The following is a 20288-nucleotide window of genomic DNA, read 5'->3' as shown; positions in this document are numbered from 1 at the left end:
TGTGACAAATTTGAAGTACTTTTTACAATAGTAAATACTTGTTCAAAGCCTAACAAGAGAAGGGCATGACAAAGACCTGCTCTAAAGTAGGTATTTACTTGGGGTTAGCACTCTCATTTCTGATATGAAAGATTGAAAACAGTCAGAGACACAGAGGGAGCTTGTGCACGAATGCACAAAGCAAGGCTGCTTTTGCCAGCATTTGTATTCTTGGTCTGTGACATCCCACAATGGCTGCAAGAAAATGTGTTCTCTAAGACCACCATGAAGAAAGTAATTCAACATAAATACACACTTCAGCTTACTCAGTAGTAAAATGTTTGTCTCCCATACTCTGAAATTCAACTCTCTGTTCCGAATGAGTTACATCAAGGATTGGTGCTCCAGTATGTCTTCTTTCACTAATACATATCTAGACCTTGTTCCAGCTCTTATGTCACGAGAAACTGAAGGTTAAGAGTTTATTCATGTGCAGCACAAGAGCTCTTTTAAATCTCAGTAGTTTTGAAGCAATGAGAAAATATTTTACTGCTGACTGTCCTCCAAAGTCTGGAGAGGGGTGATGGGTCACATAATGTTAGCCATCTAAATGGTAGTCATAGGCAGTCATCCAGGCTTCTCTGGGATGAAACAGGCACCTCAAGAAGAAATGTGCCTAACCCTGAGGTGTTAGTTACAGGTGAAATTAATCACCGTAAGGAGAGCTCAGATCTCTCCATCAGTTGTTGTGAGAACCTAGTTCAAAATGATCTTAATAAATCTGTCATCTTAAAGCACTGTGAAAGGTGCCTTCCCTCACTATCAAATAGAAATGCTTCTGAAATGCTTCCCACTCAGAGCTTGCTTTTGCAACTTACAGAGTAAGTCCTGGCAACCTGCTTTAGGTGGCCCTCCTTGAGCAGGGAGGTCAGACAGTATGATGTCCAGAGAGGTCCCTTCCCACCTCAACCGTTCTGTGAGATTGCGAAATACAGATTTGCAATTAATATAAAAATATTGCAGGAGCATTAGATGAACATTTCTGTACTCTCAATACACAACAGGTGTACAGTAGAACTGATTTAAATGAAAAGAATAAATTGTTAACTTGCCCCCTGAAAAAGAATGAAAACTTAGAAACACATTATTAAATCAAATAAATAATATTTATTAGGAAAAAAAAAAATCAAAATTGTTTCCTAATCTATGCCCCTAGAAATATTACTGAAATACTGTAAAATGTTTCCCAATCACAATCATATTATAAACATCACTTTTAGTTTGAATTAGTATTTCTAAATCAATTTGTTCAGCATTAAGGAAAGTGTTACATAAGAGTAGTTTCTGGGGAGGGTTCTGTTGTGTGGCCTGATATAGAAAGGAACAACTCCATAAATGGATGGATCCATATGGACTTTGAACTTCATGAAATATTGCCAAGTATTGGAAGTCATTAATGTATTCTATGGCAAGACCAAGGAAAAAAAAGCCACCTTTCTCTCAAGTTGCAAGGCAAAAACTGAAACACAAGCCCAGTTTTCTAATTTAAATCTGTTTAAATAATGTTTGAATTGAAATAAAATCAACATGTTTGAGTGTTTTTCTTAAGAAGGAATTTTTGTTTCTCTTTCTTTCTTCAGCCAGCAATGTTGAAGTGCTCATGTCTGGAAATGTTCGCTGCTACAATGTAATAGTGGAAATGATGAAAAGTTTCCCCAATAGTGAAACAGTTCAGGAAGTGAGTTGCTGTTTGTTGCATAAGCTTACTTTGGGTAAGTTCACTAAGTTATTTATAGTCATCTTCCTCTGACTGCAAGATTTGGAGTTAACTGACAGCAAATGTTAGAAGCAACAAGAGAACTGCTATCCAGTTAATCCTCAGAGTGATGTTTAGCTCCATGTCTCCAGTGATGTGAATGCACTGAGGTAACTCTGGCCACAGTCAGTATGGTAACCTTTTGTGTTAAACATAAAAAAAATTACAGAAGCTGCCATAACAGACTGGCGTGGGGAAAAAATGAGGCAAAAGAGTAGGAGAAGCACAAAATGAGAATGGGAAAAAATAGATTCTGTTCTATAGAAAGTTACTGTAGAAATGAAAATTCCTTCCAGATTTCATTTTTGAAGTGGCAGTGCTGAATGTTTGAGAAACAGTTGGTGCTGCTGAGTTACCAATATGAATCAAATAATGGCAGGAATTCAAGACCAGAGTGACGTTTGCTTCCTAACAGGAAGTCTGCAAGTCATGTACTGACTGTATTTGTCTTATTTTGATGACAGTGTGCACTTTATTTTCATTAAACCTCAGTGTTGTATAAAAAAGCAAAGGACCTAGATCCCAACTGTGTTTCATCCTTGAGCTCTTCTTTCTACAAATAGGATGTTGTTGTGTCATGCCCAGTAATACAACATTTGCTACAGACAAAGTTTGTACATTGAGTGCTGATAAATTTATGTTAAATGGTGTAAAGCTGTAGATATGTGTTTATATTAATTTAATATCTTCTTTATTTTTAGGAAATTTTTACAATATCCTTGTATTACATAAGGTTCCAGAAGTCATTGTAAAGGCTGTTAAAACCTATCCGGAAAATGCAAAGCTGCAAGCTGCAGCTCTTGGTTGTTTAGCCCTTCTCAGTAAGTAAATTCCTTCCTAAATACATAGATCAATTTCTTCATTTATCTGTCCACTTGTTAATTTTTTTATACTGGTAATTTCTTGTAATCCTTTCAGACTCCATTTCTTTAGCATGAAAGCCTCAGGTGGGATATCTTTGATTTCCTACCTGCTTACAGCTTGTTTACTATGACATGGCTGTGTCATATCATACACCTCACATCTTCACAGTGTTCAGAGTTGGCAAGTTATGTTGACAGATTTTCACAAAGCAGCCTGTTTGTTCATAGGCAAATATTGGAAAGTCCCTTCTTATCATAAATTCTCTCGAGATAACATTAATTTGAAGCTGTCTTTGCCATGTATGACAGTACTCATAGTGTGGCAGTTGATAGCACCACCAAATCAATGCTTGTGCTTGAGTTTTGCAATCAGTTAGAAGATTTAAGCTTTTCCCTGAGTACACTGCAGGTATTATTTTGGAACAGAATTAGTTAGCTGGTGACAAAAAACTAAGGATCCTATCCTCTTAGTCTTTGAGTAATTGTTCCATACAAAAGTCAGCAGAAATGCTGTCTTAGAGTCCCCAAAATAGCAAAGACTAAAAATCAGTTTGCACTCCAGTAACCTGGTATTATGGTCAGTGTTGATACATTTTTTTCCTTAAATGCTGAAAAATCACAGGAATAAAATGTTTTCTTTTAAATTCTATTGCATTTTCTGGGACCGGATATTTCTTAGCAACTGTAATTTGCGTTTTGTTTTTTAATGGCACTATTTCAGAGCGTGGATGGGTCTGTGGTAGGTGGTTGCATGCAAATGAATGAGTTATATTTTATGTCTGTGGTATTCTGTATGTAAATACACCCCAAAAAAAGTATATGCAGGTGTTTTCAGAGCCTGAGCATTGACTGATTTGTAACTATGTACCTAACTTACTACACTATGATGAAGTCTTTTAGTCCCTTTATAATCTTAAAGACGTTGTTCAAATCTGCCATAAAGTTTATTTTAAATACTTGTCCCTTCCCAGAAGAGGCTAATAATACCACTGAAGGTAAAGACATAAGTTTTTGTTTTCACAATAAGAATTTATTGGAAATATTTTATATTTCAAGCTGAAACAATATTCTTAAACCGAGACTTAGAGGAAAGAAAAGAAGAGGAGAAGGAAGAGAAGTTATGCTGGTTGGAAGCATGCTACAGAGCATTAGAACTACACCAAAAAAACACAGATGTGCTGGTAAGAATTTGGGGATGGTGGGGATATGGAAAAACTGAATGAGGCATTAAATAAAATGTCCAGCAACGTAATTTTCTCCCACATATCCTTGTTCAAACAGTCCTTAAGGACTGAATTCTATTTAGGATAAATCTTTACCTTTCTTATCTTTGCTCACCTCCACTGATTTTGTTATTCCTTTGGATCAAATGTAGGAAGTTAAGATGAGACTTGTAACCTGAAAGGTTACAAATTCAAAGGCTGTTGTTTATGTAGTTCCTTTTATACAGCAGCAAAACACAGGCCCACCAACAGAAGAATTAATCTTGACCTGAACTAGGTATCAAAATGCAAATCAAATTAGTATGTGGCATGTGTTTGTAACTCAGACCTATCCCAGCTATAAAGTGTGACCATCCACACCTGCACAGAATCACAGAATTGCCAAGGCTGGAAAAGACCTTTAGGATCTTTGCACCTTGTTGTATTTCTACATAAAGCATCTTGTACTTTTGTGATTAACTGAAAAAGAGTCAAGCTATTTAATTTTTTTTCATATATTTTTGATACTCTAAAGGCATTTAATACTTTTGTCTCCTCTTGGTTTATATTTAGGAGGCTGCATGCTGGGCTTTGAAAAATCTGTTTCTGTATCAACAGAACCTTCATGAGAAGATTGGAGATGGAGATAATCAGTGAGTGTTAATATCTTTTAATAATTTTTGGAAATTGGAAGCCTACTGTTAGGCTGTTTGGGATCTCACGCTTCAATTCTTTTAAATTTCTTTCTTGTTTTCTAATATATTATTAAATGCATGGTTATCAACAACACTTGGGAAAGTTCCTTTCTTTAAGTGTGCTAACTTTGATTCACGCAAATCTGGTAGTGTTTTAAGAAAGGATCAGAACACAGCCTAATAGAGCTAATTTTTACAGTTCACAAAGAATTTCTTCTTCAGTTGCAAAAAGAATAGGGACAAATAGAGAATATAAGAGTAGGGAATAATTTTTCACAATGGGAACAATCAGCCAGTGGAATGTCTCCCAAGGGAAGTGGAGGATTCCCCAACATCGGACACTTTCAAGTTTCTGCTTAAGAGGTGCTGGGCCTTGTTGTCTAGACCATGCTTTTTCCAGGAAAGCTTGGACCAGATGATTCCTGAGGTCCCTTCTTTCCTGGCTTTCTATGATTCTAGGAAGATTAAGATAATCTAGTATATAAGCAGTATGGAAAAACAGTGCTCATTTTCCCACAAATTAAAGGGCATAGTCGAGGGGGTGCTACCTCATCAAGGAGAATCTAGGGTAAGACAAAGACTTCCATTTTACTTAAACTGTTTCTCAGAGCTGCATAGTATTTTAGTAATTCACATTTTAGTAAGCCTGCTTTCTATCCCTTTCTGGACCTCAAGCCGCTTGGAAAGCATGGTTTCAAGAAAATGTAGAGAGATTCAAAGTAGGCTAATAGACATAGTTTACAAAGGACTTTCTGTCATCTGTTGCTCTGGAAAAATATTAGAAGTCAAGTACAATCAGCTGAAAACGTCATTGTGTCACTTAATACCTATTTAGGAAACTGAACTACGGTGATGAAGTAACTGCCGTAATACAGTCAATGTGCAGTGATTTGTTTCTCTCTGTGAAAGGTTCCCAATAGACAGAGCAGTGATGCTTTCCATGCTGATGCACTCCTCTTCCAAAGAAGTGTTTCAGGCAGCTGCTAGTACCTTGGCAGTTTTGTCACAACAAAATGGTAAGTGAATTTAGTTATCTTTACTTTCCAATTCAGCAGAAAGCTGCTGCTGTAGTATTAAATAATATTTAGTGTGCTGTTATATGGGTACAATGCTCTCTGTTGGAGTTGTGTTTGATTGGAATTTTATACCTTGCTTTGAAAAAGCCATTCTTGGCTAGTATCAAAGAAAGTACAGGGAAGTAAAAAGCTCTTTGCCAGTTTGAGTGTTGCAATTGCTATTTTTCGGAGCAGGAGATGTGAAAAGAGTGTCTTCTCTTGGTATGCTTGTTTAAATATTTAGCATGCTTGACTTTCATCAAGAGCAGCACTTGTTGAAAAATCATGTGAGCAAGGATTACAGGCTGACAAATACCATTTTCTTGCTTAACACAGGGGATTAGAGCAGTCCCATTGACTTCAGTGAAGCAAATCATGTATAGAAAGTTAAGCATGTGCGTAAGAGTTTTCAAGATTGCTTTAGTCCTGATTGTGTCCCTAACATGGTTTCCTAACTTTTTTCAGTTTGCAGACCCCCTCAAAATTTTTCAGTGGAGATGTGGACCCCTGGGTAGAGTGTTTAAACCTACTGACAGTTGGCCTGCTTTTATTAAATACCTTTCCCAGAACCTTTTTGAAATTGTTATGGACCTCAGGTGGTTTGTAGACTGCACATGGAAAACCACTGGCTAGTTAGGAGGATAAAGACTAGCAGTTAATTACCATTCTCTAGGTGAGAAAGCATTGTTTTATCACTAGGTTACTAAGCTATCCAAATACATAAAACCTAACACTGAAAAGATTTTCTAGTTATTTATAAGAGAAATGTGTGTATGTCGAGAAATAGATCTCGTAAATAGATGCCTACTGTGACTGTATAGTATACCAGTTATTTTCATAACACGTTACTGATAAGTGGGCCTCTGATTAGAGAAATTTAAAGCCATTAAAAAAAAATAATAATGAATGTGCTTACACCAGAAATTATAGACATAAAGAGCTTAGCAAAACCATCTGGCACAATGCACTATTACTTCCATTAACATTTTAAATGGATGTACTGAACCGAGGATGACAAGAATTGGCACAGTCACCATGGTAATATAGACTATTTTTACAGTTCTCTGAGCTATATTGGTTGCAGTTATATAAATATGCTTGAGTATTTGAAGTTTTAAAAGTTGCTTTGGCTAAGTAAATGGAGCAAATAAACACAGCTTCATTTTTGAAGCTTTATTTCAGGAGTTAGAAGGCTTTTTGAAAGTTTTAAGTTCTAGCTTTTCTACATGATCACAGAGTGCAATTAAGAGGAAAAATTGCTTAAGAATAAACATTTTTAAAAATAAAAGTAAAGCTGTACATTCTCCTTCCCTTAAGTCCATGTAAATACAAATAGCAGATGTATTCAAACCTAATAGGCATTCAGGAATTGTAATGCTTTTCATTAAGCTGTGCAAACAGAAGTCAGCAATTGTCTCCCATTCTAATTTATACTTCTATAACATCTGGGTTACATGAGGAACAAAAAATTAAAATAAGGGGCAAAAAAAGCAGTTTTGTTATTTCTGAGAACTATACGTAAAAAGAGAGATTTACTTACAGGATGCTTAATATTTTGTGTTGTAGTGAATATTAGGAAGACGCTTTTGGCTAAAGGAATACATATGAATGTTTTGGACATAATGAGGAAACATCCACATTCTCCTGAAGTGGCAGAAAGTGCCTGCAGAATTCTGAATCATGTGTTTGAAGGAAGGTAATATACTTAGAAATACATGGCCACTTCCAAAGTGAAGGTTTGTGAGATTCAGTGCTGTACCTGATTGCATTTAAATTATTGGCTGTTACTCTGGTATTAAAATTGACCACAGGTTGACAGCTCTGTTCAAGACATTGAATTTTTGTATGCCCTGTAGTCAAATGCCCAGGTGGATACATGTAGGGAGCTGCATGTTCTCCCTCTTGTGGTTCTTGAGCAGTAGCCATGCTGAATTCCATTGAGAGCTAAGGAACTTACCACAATATTAGCTCTGATTATTAATGTAACATTCTGTTAGTATTAATTTCATGTTGGAATTTGGATATGCTCTAGAACATGACTGAAAAGCAAACTTGTGACTGGAGCCATTTGAAGCCCATCTGGATGTGTTCCTGTGTAATCTGCTTTAGGTGATCCTTCTCTAGTAGGGGAGTTCGACTGGATGATCTCCAGATGTCCCTTCCAACCCCTACCATTCTGTGATAAATACTGGTATACAGTGAGAAAACATTTTTCTAAGTGTCTTGCAAAGTTTTTCCAACCTTTCCTGGAACATTTATATATGCTAAGCTGTCTGTGAAAAAATTACAGACTCAAGATATAGCCACAGAATTTCTTACAAATACTTTATTTTATAAAGAAGAAGATCTTAAAACTTCCATAAACATGTTCACAGGAATAAAATGTACTATAAAATGAAAGAAGAAAATATTTAAATACTATGCTCTCTGTGTATCACTATTCTGGACTGGAGTGAATGAAAATTATCTCTCATTAGTCTACAATGGAATTAGTTACATAGACTGAGTTTATGGAATAACATGAAAATAATATACTTGCTATAATGAAGAAAATTATCACAGTTTAAATTATATCTCATAGCTCAAACCAGATTTACAGTATTCTAAAGAGTTTTCACAGTGTTAATTAAGGCAGAGAATACATATAAAACTTAGAAATGCATTCTTTTTGTTTATTTTATAAATATTTTCAGTTTCCCTCATCTGGATATAATGACAGTAGCTGCCTCAGAAGTTGTAAAAGCCATGAGGAAACATGAAAAATCACTATCTGTACAACTGGAAGGACTTAGAGTCCTTTTACACTTTACGATGCCTGGTAAGTCATCCAAAAATATAATCACTGTGGCATCATACAGCAAATCAGGTAATAGAACTAGGTAGCTGGGTTTTAGTCTTTCATAACTAGTGAGACAACCTTTAATGGGACTTCAAAAAACTTCCTGGAGTTCTGTACATAACAGAGAGAAGTTGTAACTTTCTAAGAACATGTAAGATGGAAGAGAACTTTCAGGTATTGAAGGTAACAGACCAGAATTACCGCTGCTGATTTCCGTTTATTTTATCAGTGAAGAGTTATCTCTGTTACTTCTAAGGAATTAGCACTGAGTGGAGCTATTGCTGTAAGTGTGGTTTTTCACCACAGATACCTTTAAGTGAGAGTGAACAATGATAATTACACCAGTGTTATTGTACCACAACATGCAATTGTTTTAATAGCATCTCTTGAAAGAAGCATAAAAATTTGGCTTCTGGCACCAAAAAATCAAGATTTAAATATATGAAATACACTACTATCTACTATTTTCTAGATAAAGGGGAAGCCAAACTAACTAGATTAGAAATTCCTTTCCAAAAAAACATTATTTAACAGCAATCTGCAGTGGAAAAAAGATGTTCTTTGTTAGTTCTAGACCTTTAATAAAATTTGGGAAAGTTTCAAGTCTTTTTATCTGTTTACTGCTATACACCCTGTTTTTTTCCTGTGATATTAAGTGTGAGTACAGACATGGGGCACTGATTTTTTCCAGAACAAGTTTTTGCAGTTATAGCAGTTATAGCTGAACATTTACAAAACCAGTAACTCTGAAACTAGTAGCCTGCCAGTATCGTGGAAGTGAGGCCCTTCTGAGGTGTAATAAAAAACAGCACCAGCTGGATGTTTGAACTTGCAGGTTAATTAGGGATTTAAAAATGATTGGAACAAGTAGGCATGCCTGAAGTGACTTCTAAAGGATTTCTGGGTACTTCCTGTAGTGCCACTTGACTGCAAGTGCCAATTTTTTTGTTATACTGTGTTAATAGTATTTGGTTAATATTGAGGGGAGTATTACATTTCTTGTTCTGAGGTAAAGGCTGTTTTCCATTGTTGCAGATACAAAGAATGACCAGAATGGTTCTTCCAGAGATGTGGGAGATGCTGCTTTTGTGCTTACAGTCAAAGTCATTAAAAGCCAGTGTCTTTTGGAGGGAACTCATTCGTTGGTGCTTAATGCTTTGAACAGGGTATAGTTAAAGCTTTATTCTAATTAATTTTGTCACTATTTTAGACTTGTGATGGTGAATAATTTGTATGTCTTAGTTACACATTGATTTTCCTGTTGATTAGATAAATCTTGCATTTAATTTATCATTTGGGGTTTCTTATTACTTTCTCTTCTGGCATGTATTTGATGATCCTTTACACAATAACTCTAAATGATATTTATAAAATCAAGGCTATTTTTCTTTCAAGCATAGAGATTATTTATATTATTTAATGGACTAGTTTATAGATGGAAAGTGTCCTCATACCTACACCTCAACTGCGCATAGAACTGAGTGGTTCTTTACTATGGTTTTCATGGATTCACATGCCTTTGCTTTCAACAGAACATAGTTTTTCAGTTGTCTCCACTCTTTTGACTGTTCAATTTTGTAACTTTCCAGCCACTGGAAAACAGAATGATCACTACCTCAAAGGGGAAGCTGAAAAGTGAAGGCTGAAGGAGACCCAGTCTAAACAAAGAAAGAACTAGGCACTTTGCACACCTTAAATCCTAGTAATAAGAAACATTTAACTTCATGGCCTTCAGAAAAATTCTACCTCTACGAGGTTTTTTAGAAATTTTTTAGAAGTCTCTCAGCAATTTTAGGCTTGCCAATCACCTTCAGTCAAGGAAATGTGTCTCTCTTGCATTTATTATAAAAGTCAGGGCAAATAATATATCAGCAAGAGAGTTCCAGAGTGTCTAAAAGACATGTATTGACCTGAAGATACAGGATATTGGAGTTAACAAGGGAGGCAAAGTAATCATTACTTCAGAGTGCATCAGAATCTCCAGTGCTTTGTGACCATCCTGACTGCTTTTTCTGATCTAGCTGGGTTGTGTTTTGAGGTACTACAGTATCAGCCAGAAGGGCTAGAAATTAACATATTTTAATGAAAAACTATAAATGGAATAAAGAGGAAGATGGACATGACTCCACTGAAATAGTTTTGCAAATTTGCAAGTCACTATGACAGATATGCACACTTTAAGATCTTCATCTCATCTAGGTTTCCTCCCTCTAGAAGGGGTGGGAAATTGGGAAAAATAATCCGAATCAACCTATTGAATAGCTATATAACTAAAATTTACATCTTTATAGGGTGTGGTAATATGTATGTTGCTTCATATCTTTTTCTTTTCATAGCTTTTTTAGTTGCCACCATGTTTATCACTTGTGCCAGCTGTAATTGCACATACTTTAAGAGCAACAATTTCTTGTTCTTGGAGAACGACCTTAAGAAAAAGCCTCTTTGCTGTTGAGGTTATAGGTTGCCCAAGGAGGCTGTGGATGCCCCCTCCCTGAAAGTGTTCAAGGCCAGATTGGATGGGGCTTTGACCAACCTGTTCTAGCAGGTGTCCCTGCCCATGCAGGGAGATTGGAACTAGATGATCTTTCACCTTCAGTCAAGGAAATGTGTCTCTCTTGCATTTATTATAAAAGTCAGGGCAAATAATATATCAGCAAGAGAGTTCCAGAGTGTCTAAAAGACATGTATTGACCTGAAGATACAGGATATTGGAGTTAACAAGGGAGGCAAAGTAATCATTACTTCAGAGTGCATCAGAATCTCCAGTGCTTTGTGACCATCCTGACTGCTTTTTCTGATCTAGCTGGGTTGTGTTTTGAGGTACTACAGTATCAGCCAGAAGGGCTAGAAATTAACATATTTTAATGAAAAACTATAAATGGAATAAAGAGGAAGATGGACATGACTCCACTGAAATAGTTTTGCAAATTTGCAAGTCACTATGACAGATATGCACACTTTAAGATCTTCATCTCATCTAGGTTTCCTCCCTCTAGAAGGGGTGGGAAATTGGGAAAAATAATCCGAATCAACCTATTGAATAGCTATATAACTAAAATTTACATCTTTATAGGGTGTGGTAATATGTATGTTGCTTCATATCTTTTTCTTTTCATAGCTTTTTTAGTTGCCACCATGTTTATCACTTGTGCCAGCTGTAATTGCACATACTTTAAGAGCAACAATTTCTTGTTCTTGGAGAACGACCTTAAGAAAAAGCCTCTTTGCTGTTGAGGTTATAGGTTGCCCAAGGAGGCTGTGGATGCCCCCTCCCTGAAAGTGTTCAAGGCCAGATTGGATGGGGCTTTGACCAACCTGTTCTAGCAGGTGTCCCTGCCCATGCAGGGAGATTGGAACTAGATGATCTTTAAGGTCCCTTCCAACCCAAACCATTCTGAAAATGGGTATGAATTCAGTTTAAAGAATACATAGCAGGTCACCTTCATGAATATGCAGAACAAACTTGATTTGATTTTATATTCTTTTTTCCATTAGTTTATTGGAAATCCTAGCATTCAGAAGTGTGGATTAAAACTACTTGGTTCTGTCTGTGAGTGCACTGGTGCACTAGAAATTTTAACCCAGCAAGGAGCTACTGACACTGTGCTTCACACCCTACAGATGTATCCAGATGAACAAGGTAGGGAAGGTATTGTGTTCTTAAATGTGAGTGATGTAATAGGAGGAGTTGATTCACCACAGGAGATGTAACCTGTGTATTACACTTTTAAGTACTGGAGGGGATGTAGGTTAAATGGCAAGAAAAGGCTGCAGTACTGCATAATCCTCAGGTTCATCCACTTTCTGGTTGTGCCTACCCCTGTAATAGCTTATGCAAATAACTTTGTGGAATGTTAGGAATATGCCACTACTTAGAACATGTGTTTATTCCACTCAGAATGCCTGAATAATCATAATTCGCAATTTTTCTTTTTTTCTTCTAGACATACAGTGTTTAGGTTTAAGTCTTCTACGCTCTTTGATTACAAGGAGGAGTTTGTGTATTGCAACTATGCATGTTCTGTCAACTGTTCTGGTTTCTACCCTGCGACGATTTAAAGAGGTCACTGAAATCCAGATGCACGTATGTGTTATTTCAACATGCAAAGATGGAAATGAAAGGCAACATTTTAGAAAATTATTTTAACATAGCTATATTGGAAGTATAAGTCTGTATTTTAGTTACTTCATTTTTATTTTATTGCAATTATTAGATTAGTATAAGCCTTTAAAATTAAACCAGTATGATTGCCATAGAGATGGTTTTCTTGGAGGCATATATTCAATCCAGAATACATAAGCATATGTTTAGGTATTTGTCTAATGCTTCTGAGATCTGCAGACTAGAAAAAAATTTTCAAGTCATGGTCCATCATTCAGTCAGTCTATAACCATTTAATGAAGTAACCATCATTATAGTATTGATTGAAAAGTAAAAGAAAATAACTTAGTTCCTAGCCCAGTTCACTAGCACTAAGCTTAGTGTAGGAATGCTGTATTTAAGAAGGATATTACTGGAATACTCTGTCAGACTTTGGATCTACTTCCAACTGGATGGAGAGTTCTTACTCTATCTGTAAACGTGTTCAGTCCTCCTTGTGTGAAAGTTCTGTTTCCTCTGCTTTAGAACCTTTCCCTGTTTGTTCCCAATTTCATTTCATACAGGAGTGGAGCTTGCCTGTGAGATCAGCTTTCTGTGAGAGTTTCTGTACTTCTGTTTCAGATTAATATGGAAATATCACCAGTACAGCCTCTCTTCTTTACTGCTGTTTTTCCTCCAACCCTACCAAGTTTAGCTTAGCAACCAGTACAGAGAGAAATCAAAGCAATGTGATGAAATAAAGAAGTTAAGTGATTTAATCTCAATTAGGTTTGGACAAAGAGTCTGTAATTTACCCAGTTCAGCCTTCTGGGTGAACTTTGCTTGCAGAATCATGAGGTAATAGTTTTCTATTTCTTTTTAGGTTTTAGGTGCACTTGTTAAATATTTTGTTTAACCTATGTATTTTTTTCAAATTCAAGGATTACAGAGCAACACACTGGGACAGGGGATGTATCTTCATCCCATATCCTTAGAAAGAGATTGTTTCCTCTCCGTGTTTCCAGGAAATCACAAGTATATTTGTCACTACCAGGCAGGATGTTGTTAGATATTATGGTGCACAATTTGGCTTTTCATCTTCTCCAATTTATGAATTATTCCATGTTTAAAAGCAAGAAAAAAAACAACACTTAATGCACCTATCTTTTGGTTGAAATTTTATTTTGTTGCATGACCCGTTTTTAAATGACACTTTTTAACACTACCTATTTCAATCTTCTCATTGTGTTCTAGGGATTTCATGCAATCTTGTCAATTCTTGATTTGTCACCTTGTTTTGCAAAGCTACTGGTACATGAGTCATTTGACACAGTCATTTTCTACCAGATGTCTATGTGTTTCACTGACCAGCGAGATCGACAGGTATCTTCCCTCTTTTGACAGCTCCTCAGTTGAAAAATGTTCATGCTTCTTTTGTCCTAACTTTGATTGTTTGTCTTCCCATTCAGTTTCAAAGCCTGTGTTGTAAATGTTTTGCTAAAATAGCTGAAAATGATGATTTAAAAAATCTGATGCTGGAAAAAGCATGTATTGAGTACAATAGTATTATGGCTGAATGTTTGCTTCTACTGGGAGCTGATATTAATAAGAAGACAAAGACCAATTCTTTGATCTATCAGGTAATATGTGAAAATACATAATTTTATTGCTTTAAGATTTGTGCTTTTGGGTTCCTTTCTCATTTCATGTAAACATATACTTGGCAGAACACAGCCATTGGCAGAACATGTCCTGTGTAATCTGACTGTAACCTAAGTAATGTTAACCATTGCTACTCATGGTGATTTCAGGCTCAGTCTGGTGTTCACTGAAACACCTTTCACTTCATTAAAGCTCACAGGGTCCCTGTCACCTAGAATGTGTCCACACTGCCAGTTCCATTCTGATGCAAGTTCACTGTAAAGTCCATGCTTTCCTATTGTTTATCCTGTTCACATGCAAACCTGGATTCATTCAAATACTGACTTAGCTTTGGAGTATTTTTGAGGAAGAACACTTAAGCTCAAGCTTTGCAAGCTCCCAGTCATTTTTTCAGAACTAATGAGGCATAGATGGCCCATTAGAACCCAGGTCTATGAGCTGGTATTCTGAATTCAGCTCTTTCTTTGCCAAAGTACAGATGCACCAGCAGGCAGCACTGTACACAGATAGATTTCACTGCACTTAGTCCCACTCTGTTATAGACCTGCAGAGTTTGCTAAAAATGCTCCCCTGGAATGGTGGAATTTATTTTTTTTTTACTTTGTGTTGGACTTAAAGATGAATATACTCATTAGGTTTTGTGCTGATTTAAACATTCTGGCTAAAGTTCTGACTTTTTATCAACACAGCTAAAGTAATAAAACACCTTGGAATGGCTGCAGTCACACTGGCTGAAAAGAGCTTTATCCAGACAGTGGCCACATCCAGAGGATTAACTACTTGAAATATGTTGGTGTCTGAAATAAGGACATAGGCAAACATCCCATCTGGTTCAGCCATGCCAACAGAGAGAGGCTGTCCACCTACCTATAAGGACTAAATGTGACTGCCTTTAAAAATTGTTTTGAGAAACAGTCTTTATGAGCCTTTCTTAATCTTTGCTTCAGTGTTTTAAACCCCACCAGTACTACCTGAAGTGAATTAGTAACTATTCACTTCTGCTGGCAGAGCAGGTGAGTTTGTGGCAACTCCACTGATTTATCTCTACAATGGAAAAAAGAATTAGATGTTATTTCGCCATGTTATCTGTGTATCAGATGAACAGGCATCAACGGTAGAAATTTCTACTCCTGGTAGAAATTACAATTACAGAACTCAGGTGTTTGTTATATTTTGGGAAAGCTTAGGAAAATGGGAGTTGGCACTCAGGTGCCTTAGGTAGGCATATGCTCTGAGAGGTACGGAATTATGTAATTGAAAAAGAGACATGATCCTAAAAGTACAATGAATCTGAATAGGAGACAAGTCTCTCAATGCAGTAGGACTTGTTGTTTGAGTGCCTCACATGATTTGTTTTTAATTACTTTTCCCTTTTAGGTTTGTGAGAAAGGAAATAATCCTAAATTGGTGGAATTGCTATTAGCCAGTGGTGCTCGAGAGCAGGATGTTCGGAGTGCTTTAACCATCAGTATAAAGAAAGGAGATAGCCAAATCATCAGCTTGCTCTTGAAGAGGCTTAGCCTTGATGTTGCCAACAGCAGTATATGTCTTGGAGGATTTGGTATTGGGAGACTAGAACCTTCTTGGCTCATTCCTTTGTTCCCAGATAAACTTACTCCAGTAAGAAAACAAAGTGAGTATATATAGAATTTGCTATACAAAATGTGTTAAAATCTTGTGATGGTACTATATGTGTTTTACATCAAAACCTTCAGTTGAGGATCTCTTCAGAGAACTGAGCTGGTTATAGAACAACTGTCAAACCTTGAAATTAAATAGTTATTTCTGTTGACTTTTTTAAAAGCTATTTGGTGTTCTTGGAGAATATGCTACCTTTTTGGTTTTTTATACTTACAGATGCAGGTTCTGCACTGGCAAGAATGGTGCTTAAATTCCAGATGAAGAATACTTCAGAGGATAGATCAAGAGCCTCCTCTGATCTAAACTTCTCTGAAGATGGAGTGGATAAAAACTATGACTGGGATTTCATTTCTGATCCATTAGTGGAGAGCATATTTCCTTTGAGTGATGATATTGATAGTGAAGGTAATTGTTGGGTTTTTTAAATTTAATTTTATAATCTCAATCTAATGTACCAGGGTTAGACTATAGCCATAAATCAGTTATTTGTTTTTGAGATAAAACGCTTCCGATTAGAAAAAAAAACAACACCTTTTATCTAAAATTCTGATTTTTGGTAACATTGAAAAATGAGTAAGTATGTCTTTATCTACTAAATTAGGACTTAAGACATTTAAAATTAGTTCTTCATGCGTTCATTTTCTTGTAGAGAGAAAGCGTGGGATTCATCCAGATTTAGATATTGAATATTTTCATGTCTTAGTCTGAGCTATTCTCGTGTGCTGCTTTTCTAGCCAATAGCAAAAACCAAGTGCTTCAAGAGCAGAATTTGTCTCATTTGTGAAGTCAGGTGTATTGTAATCTAGAAATCCCTGTTTCCTGGGCTATCTGCAAATAAAATGCCCACAGCTCAGTCTGGTATAGAAGACTTAATTGTTGACAAATAAGGTAGGTGAAACAAGCCTTGTCCCAAGGATACCTAATTGATCAGAAAGTGTCAATGACAAGTCTGTGTTCAGTAGGAACCATGGTAACCATGTCTTGATAACCATGGTAACCATGTCTTGGTAACCATGTCAGGAAATCTGAATGCCTTTAACTTACAAAAAACAACATTTCTGTCTATAATATTGGAAACTTAATAGTAAGAGCCAGTGGCCTTAATTTACAATGTGCCTTTTCTTTGTTCAGCTGTCACTGTTGTTTTAAAATTGTTGGATATTACAAAGGATTTTAATTTTGGACTTACAGAATCCTAAGGGTTTTTTTTTGTTGTTCTGTTTTGCTCTTTTCCTTTACATCCTTCTGCACAGTTTTCATTTCTGTAGGATTGTAACACAGGTATATATTAGGTATTCCTTGTTGTCTCACATAGAAAAGTTGCTGATTCATGTAAATTTTGGTTAAAAATATACAGGCTTTTCTAAGAAGATTGATTTTAGGAGATTTAAAAGTAGCTTTTAAGAACAGGAACACTAAATGGGTCTGATAACCCTAAATCACCAAAGCTCAAGTGACATTTGATGTTTCATTCTCAAGAAGTGTGGGAGTGCAAATTTATCTATTAAAATACAAACCTTTTCTATAGAAAGGTATTTACACTGCAGTAGCACAAAGATGTGTTAAGAAACGTATAATAATGCCAACTTGCTGGAATTTTTAAATGTATCAATGTAACAAGCTGCAGGTCATATTTGGAGCATGTCAGCTTAGTGTGGCCCATGTACTCTAAAATATGTTGACTCTTGGCCTATTGCACACAGATTTGACCAGTGAGATCCTGCCAATATTGAGGTTTTTGAAATGTATCTGTCCTTTATATGTCAGCATCCATGTAACAGTTGAATTCTGAGCCTCATTTTCAAAGACATTTTCTTATTTAGTTGTCCTCCTGTGTTATTGTTTTGTACTAGGAAATGAAGGTTTACTTTTGAAAAAACAGAAGTCCAATTCCATTGCAGTTGCTGATTTATATTGTAGGGAAATGGCATTTCAAAGAGGTTCTCCTACTTTGCCACGACATTCCTACTCTGTGGTAAGTCACATCCTTATTCATTCCAAGCTTCTTACAAGTCCCTCTGTGTTCCCCACAGCAAAGCTGTTAATAATCAGGCATTAGGAGCCATATGAGCTCTTTTCTCACTGTTGCCATTTAATATTTCCCTTTATTGCTGTGTAATCACTGTGCTCCAGATCATTGTACTGATGGGTGTTTATTTCACCAAAAGTTTTTGATCAATAAAAAATACACATTCTTGTGAATTGCTCACACTTCCATTCTGATGTTCAAATGCAGATATAGAAACTCTGGGCCTTTTCACAAAGACTAAACTGCTTCTTAGTGAAGCTGATCTTCAGGGTGCTACTGTGATCAATGAGGAGAGACCCAATTCCATAAGACTAAGAGGACAAATCAGAGTCAGGTTTCTTTGAAATGAGCTTGTGTCTTTCCTTGATTGTAAAGAGAAATTGGAGAGACTGGTTTCCCTAGGGAAGGTTAATTTTTGTAATATCCTGCTCCATCCTACCACCCCATGCTAGTGAAAGTAATTTTAAGTTGCCAAAAAACCACACCACTTCCATTGCATTTTAAATCTACTGTTCTTTCATGTTGCATGGATCAGTAAGTTTTATATAGATGTAACCTGTTGGTATTTTTAGTTGAAAAGTCAAGTTTTTCTCTGTTCCCCCTGGAACTTCTGATAAAAAGCAACCACAATAAAAATAAATTCACAGAACTCGGATAGTTTCGGATATCTCTCTATGTCCATAACTGTTTTTCATTTTTCTGTCATTTTTCCAGGGACCTGGCTCAGATTATGAACCATTAATGAAACAAAGAAAAAAAGTCTTGCCTTCAGATGAATCCCCTAGTAAGTAAGCTATCCAATTTAACATATATTAACATATATTTTTCGTCCGTAATGCTTTCAAAAGCATACCATGAAAAGATTTTAGTCAGATTTTGTATTTGTTTGGAAAGGTGATATATTTTGGAAATACTACAGTGGATTACAAGGAATGCATATATAGGGAATTATTTTTTTCCTGGGCTTCAAAAATAATTTATGTAGAATTAAACATTTCATCAGTAGTTCCCTTGCTAACTTTTAAAAGCTTCTTCTGTTGTGCAGTGCGTAAGTGTCCATATCTTCCCTACTGTATTATAAATTTCTCTCTCTTAGTATAAGTCTTCATGGATTTGAATCTTAACTAGTATCCCAACATATACTGTCTTGTGCGTATTAGGTCCCAAGTTGATTTATCTTAATTTTCATTACATGATAAATGAAATCACACTTTTTTTCCCATTTTTTTGTTTTAATAGAAGGCATCTCAAAATTTTCACCATATATAAAACCATCAGACAGTCTTTCTTCATTGATCTCAGAGAAAGAATATATTAAATCACTAGATCTTTCATCAAATGAGCTGGAGAGCATTGATGCCATCAGCCAGAATAGCTGCTTAACTAGTCATCTGGAACATCTTGAGAAACTGGAGCTCCACCAAAATGCTCTTACAAACATTCCAGAAGAACTGTGTGAGGTGATTCTGCACATTTTTATGTAATACTAGTTGAGATTAGTTACAATAAATTGTTTGTCTCTAACAATGTACCCATAAGAATAGAACTCATTCGTTTGGGTGTATATTTTTGTATGCTTCATATGTTCACTCAATTTTCATGTAGTGGATTTATGTTCAGCCAGAAGTAAAAGTGTTTTCATTGAACAGTTGTAAGTAATTTACTGCAGAGAACTGCTTTAGGATATGTTATATTGAGTAACATAATAATGTAAATGGAACCAGGAACTGAAGGCAATTCTTACCTGTTCAACTGTAAAAGTGGGGTAATGAATTTTGAAGAATGCTTTATATTTTATTCTGTAATAGAAATATTGTGGATTACATTGGTATGATTGCTATTTTCTGCTACTTTTTCTAATGAGAGAAATGTAAGTAAATTAATACATTGCTTAAAATATAACTTACTTTGAAACCTATGCATTTCTATTTTCATTTATCTTTTAAAAAACAAATTATCCTTTTCTTTCAGAACTTGAAATGCTTGACTTACCTGGATTTGCACAGTAACCGATTTACTTCTTTTCCTACTTATTTACTGAAAATGAATTGTATTGCAAATCTTGATATCTCTCGAAATGACATTGGACCTTCCTTTTCTTTGGATCCGCACCTCAGATGTCCAACTCTAAAGCAACTTAATCTTTCATACAATCAGTTGGTGTGCACTCCTGAATTTCTTACAAATGTTGCTGAAAATCTGGAACAGCTATTGCTAGAAGGGTGAGTGGGGTAAATGGACTGTAGCATAACAAAACCAACAGAAAATAATGTATTTGTCATCCAGAATAATGATGGTTATAGCACGGAAAGGATTGTTTAATCAGTGGTGAAACACTGACATTATCATCCAAATGTGTAAATTGCTACAATTTTCAGTGTTTTATTACACGGTAGATGAGACTCTCTGTGGGTCTAGATCAAATG

At 35.9% G+C, this 20288-nt stretch overlaps 1 protein-coding gene across 1 annotated transcript in view; it reads left to right on the top strand.

The window, feature by feature from the left end:
- LRRK2 (leucine-rich repeat kinase 2) overlaps window positions 1-20288 on the top strand; it is a 119770-nt gene that overhangs the window by 68565 nt on the left and 30917 nt on the right. Inside the window, exons 8-25 of the mRNA XM_009996788.1 lie at window positions 1620-1751; window positions 2497-2616; window positions 3715-3839; window positions 4434-4513; window positions 5465-5571; window positions 7177-7306; window positions 8304-8428; window positions 9485-9615; window positions 11945-12089; window positions 12394-12533; window positions 13785-13913; window positions 14000-14170; window positions 15570-15825; window positions 16050-16238; window positions 17687-17808; window positions 18577-18646; window positions 19102-19322; window positions 19834-20084. Of these exons, the coding sequence (XP_009995090.1) occupies window positions 1620-1751; window positions 2497-2616; window positions 3715-3839; window positions 4434-4513; window positions 5465-5571; window positions 7177-7306; window positions 8304-8428; window positions 9485-9615; window positions 11945-12089; window positions 12394-12533; window positions 13785-13913; window positions 14000-14170; window positions 15570-15825; window positions 16050-16238; window positions 17687-17808; window positions 18577-18646; window positions 19102-19322; window positions 19834-20084 (2644 nt within the window). The remainder of the gene's footprint in view (window positions 1-1619; window positions 1752-2496; window positions 2617-3714; window positions 3840-4433; window positions 4514-5464; window positions 5572-7176; window positions 7307-8303; window positions 8429-9484; window positions 9616-11944; window positions 12090-12393; window positions 12534-13784; window positions 13914-13999; window positions 14171-15569; window positions 15826-16049; window positions 16239-17686; window positions 17809-18576; window positions 18647-19101; window positions 19323-19833; window positions 20085-20288) is intronic.

Source organism: Chaetura pelagica, unplaced genomic scaffold, assembly GCF_000747805.2.
Source record: "Chaetura pelagica isolate M959 unplaced genomic scaffold, ChaPel_1.0 scaffold534, whole genome shotgun sequence".
NCBI lineage: Eukaryota > Metazoa > Chordata > Aves > Apodiformes > Apodidae > Chaetura > Chaetura pelagica.
This window is presented reverse-complemented; position numbering and strand designations above follow the sequence as displayed.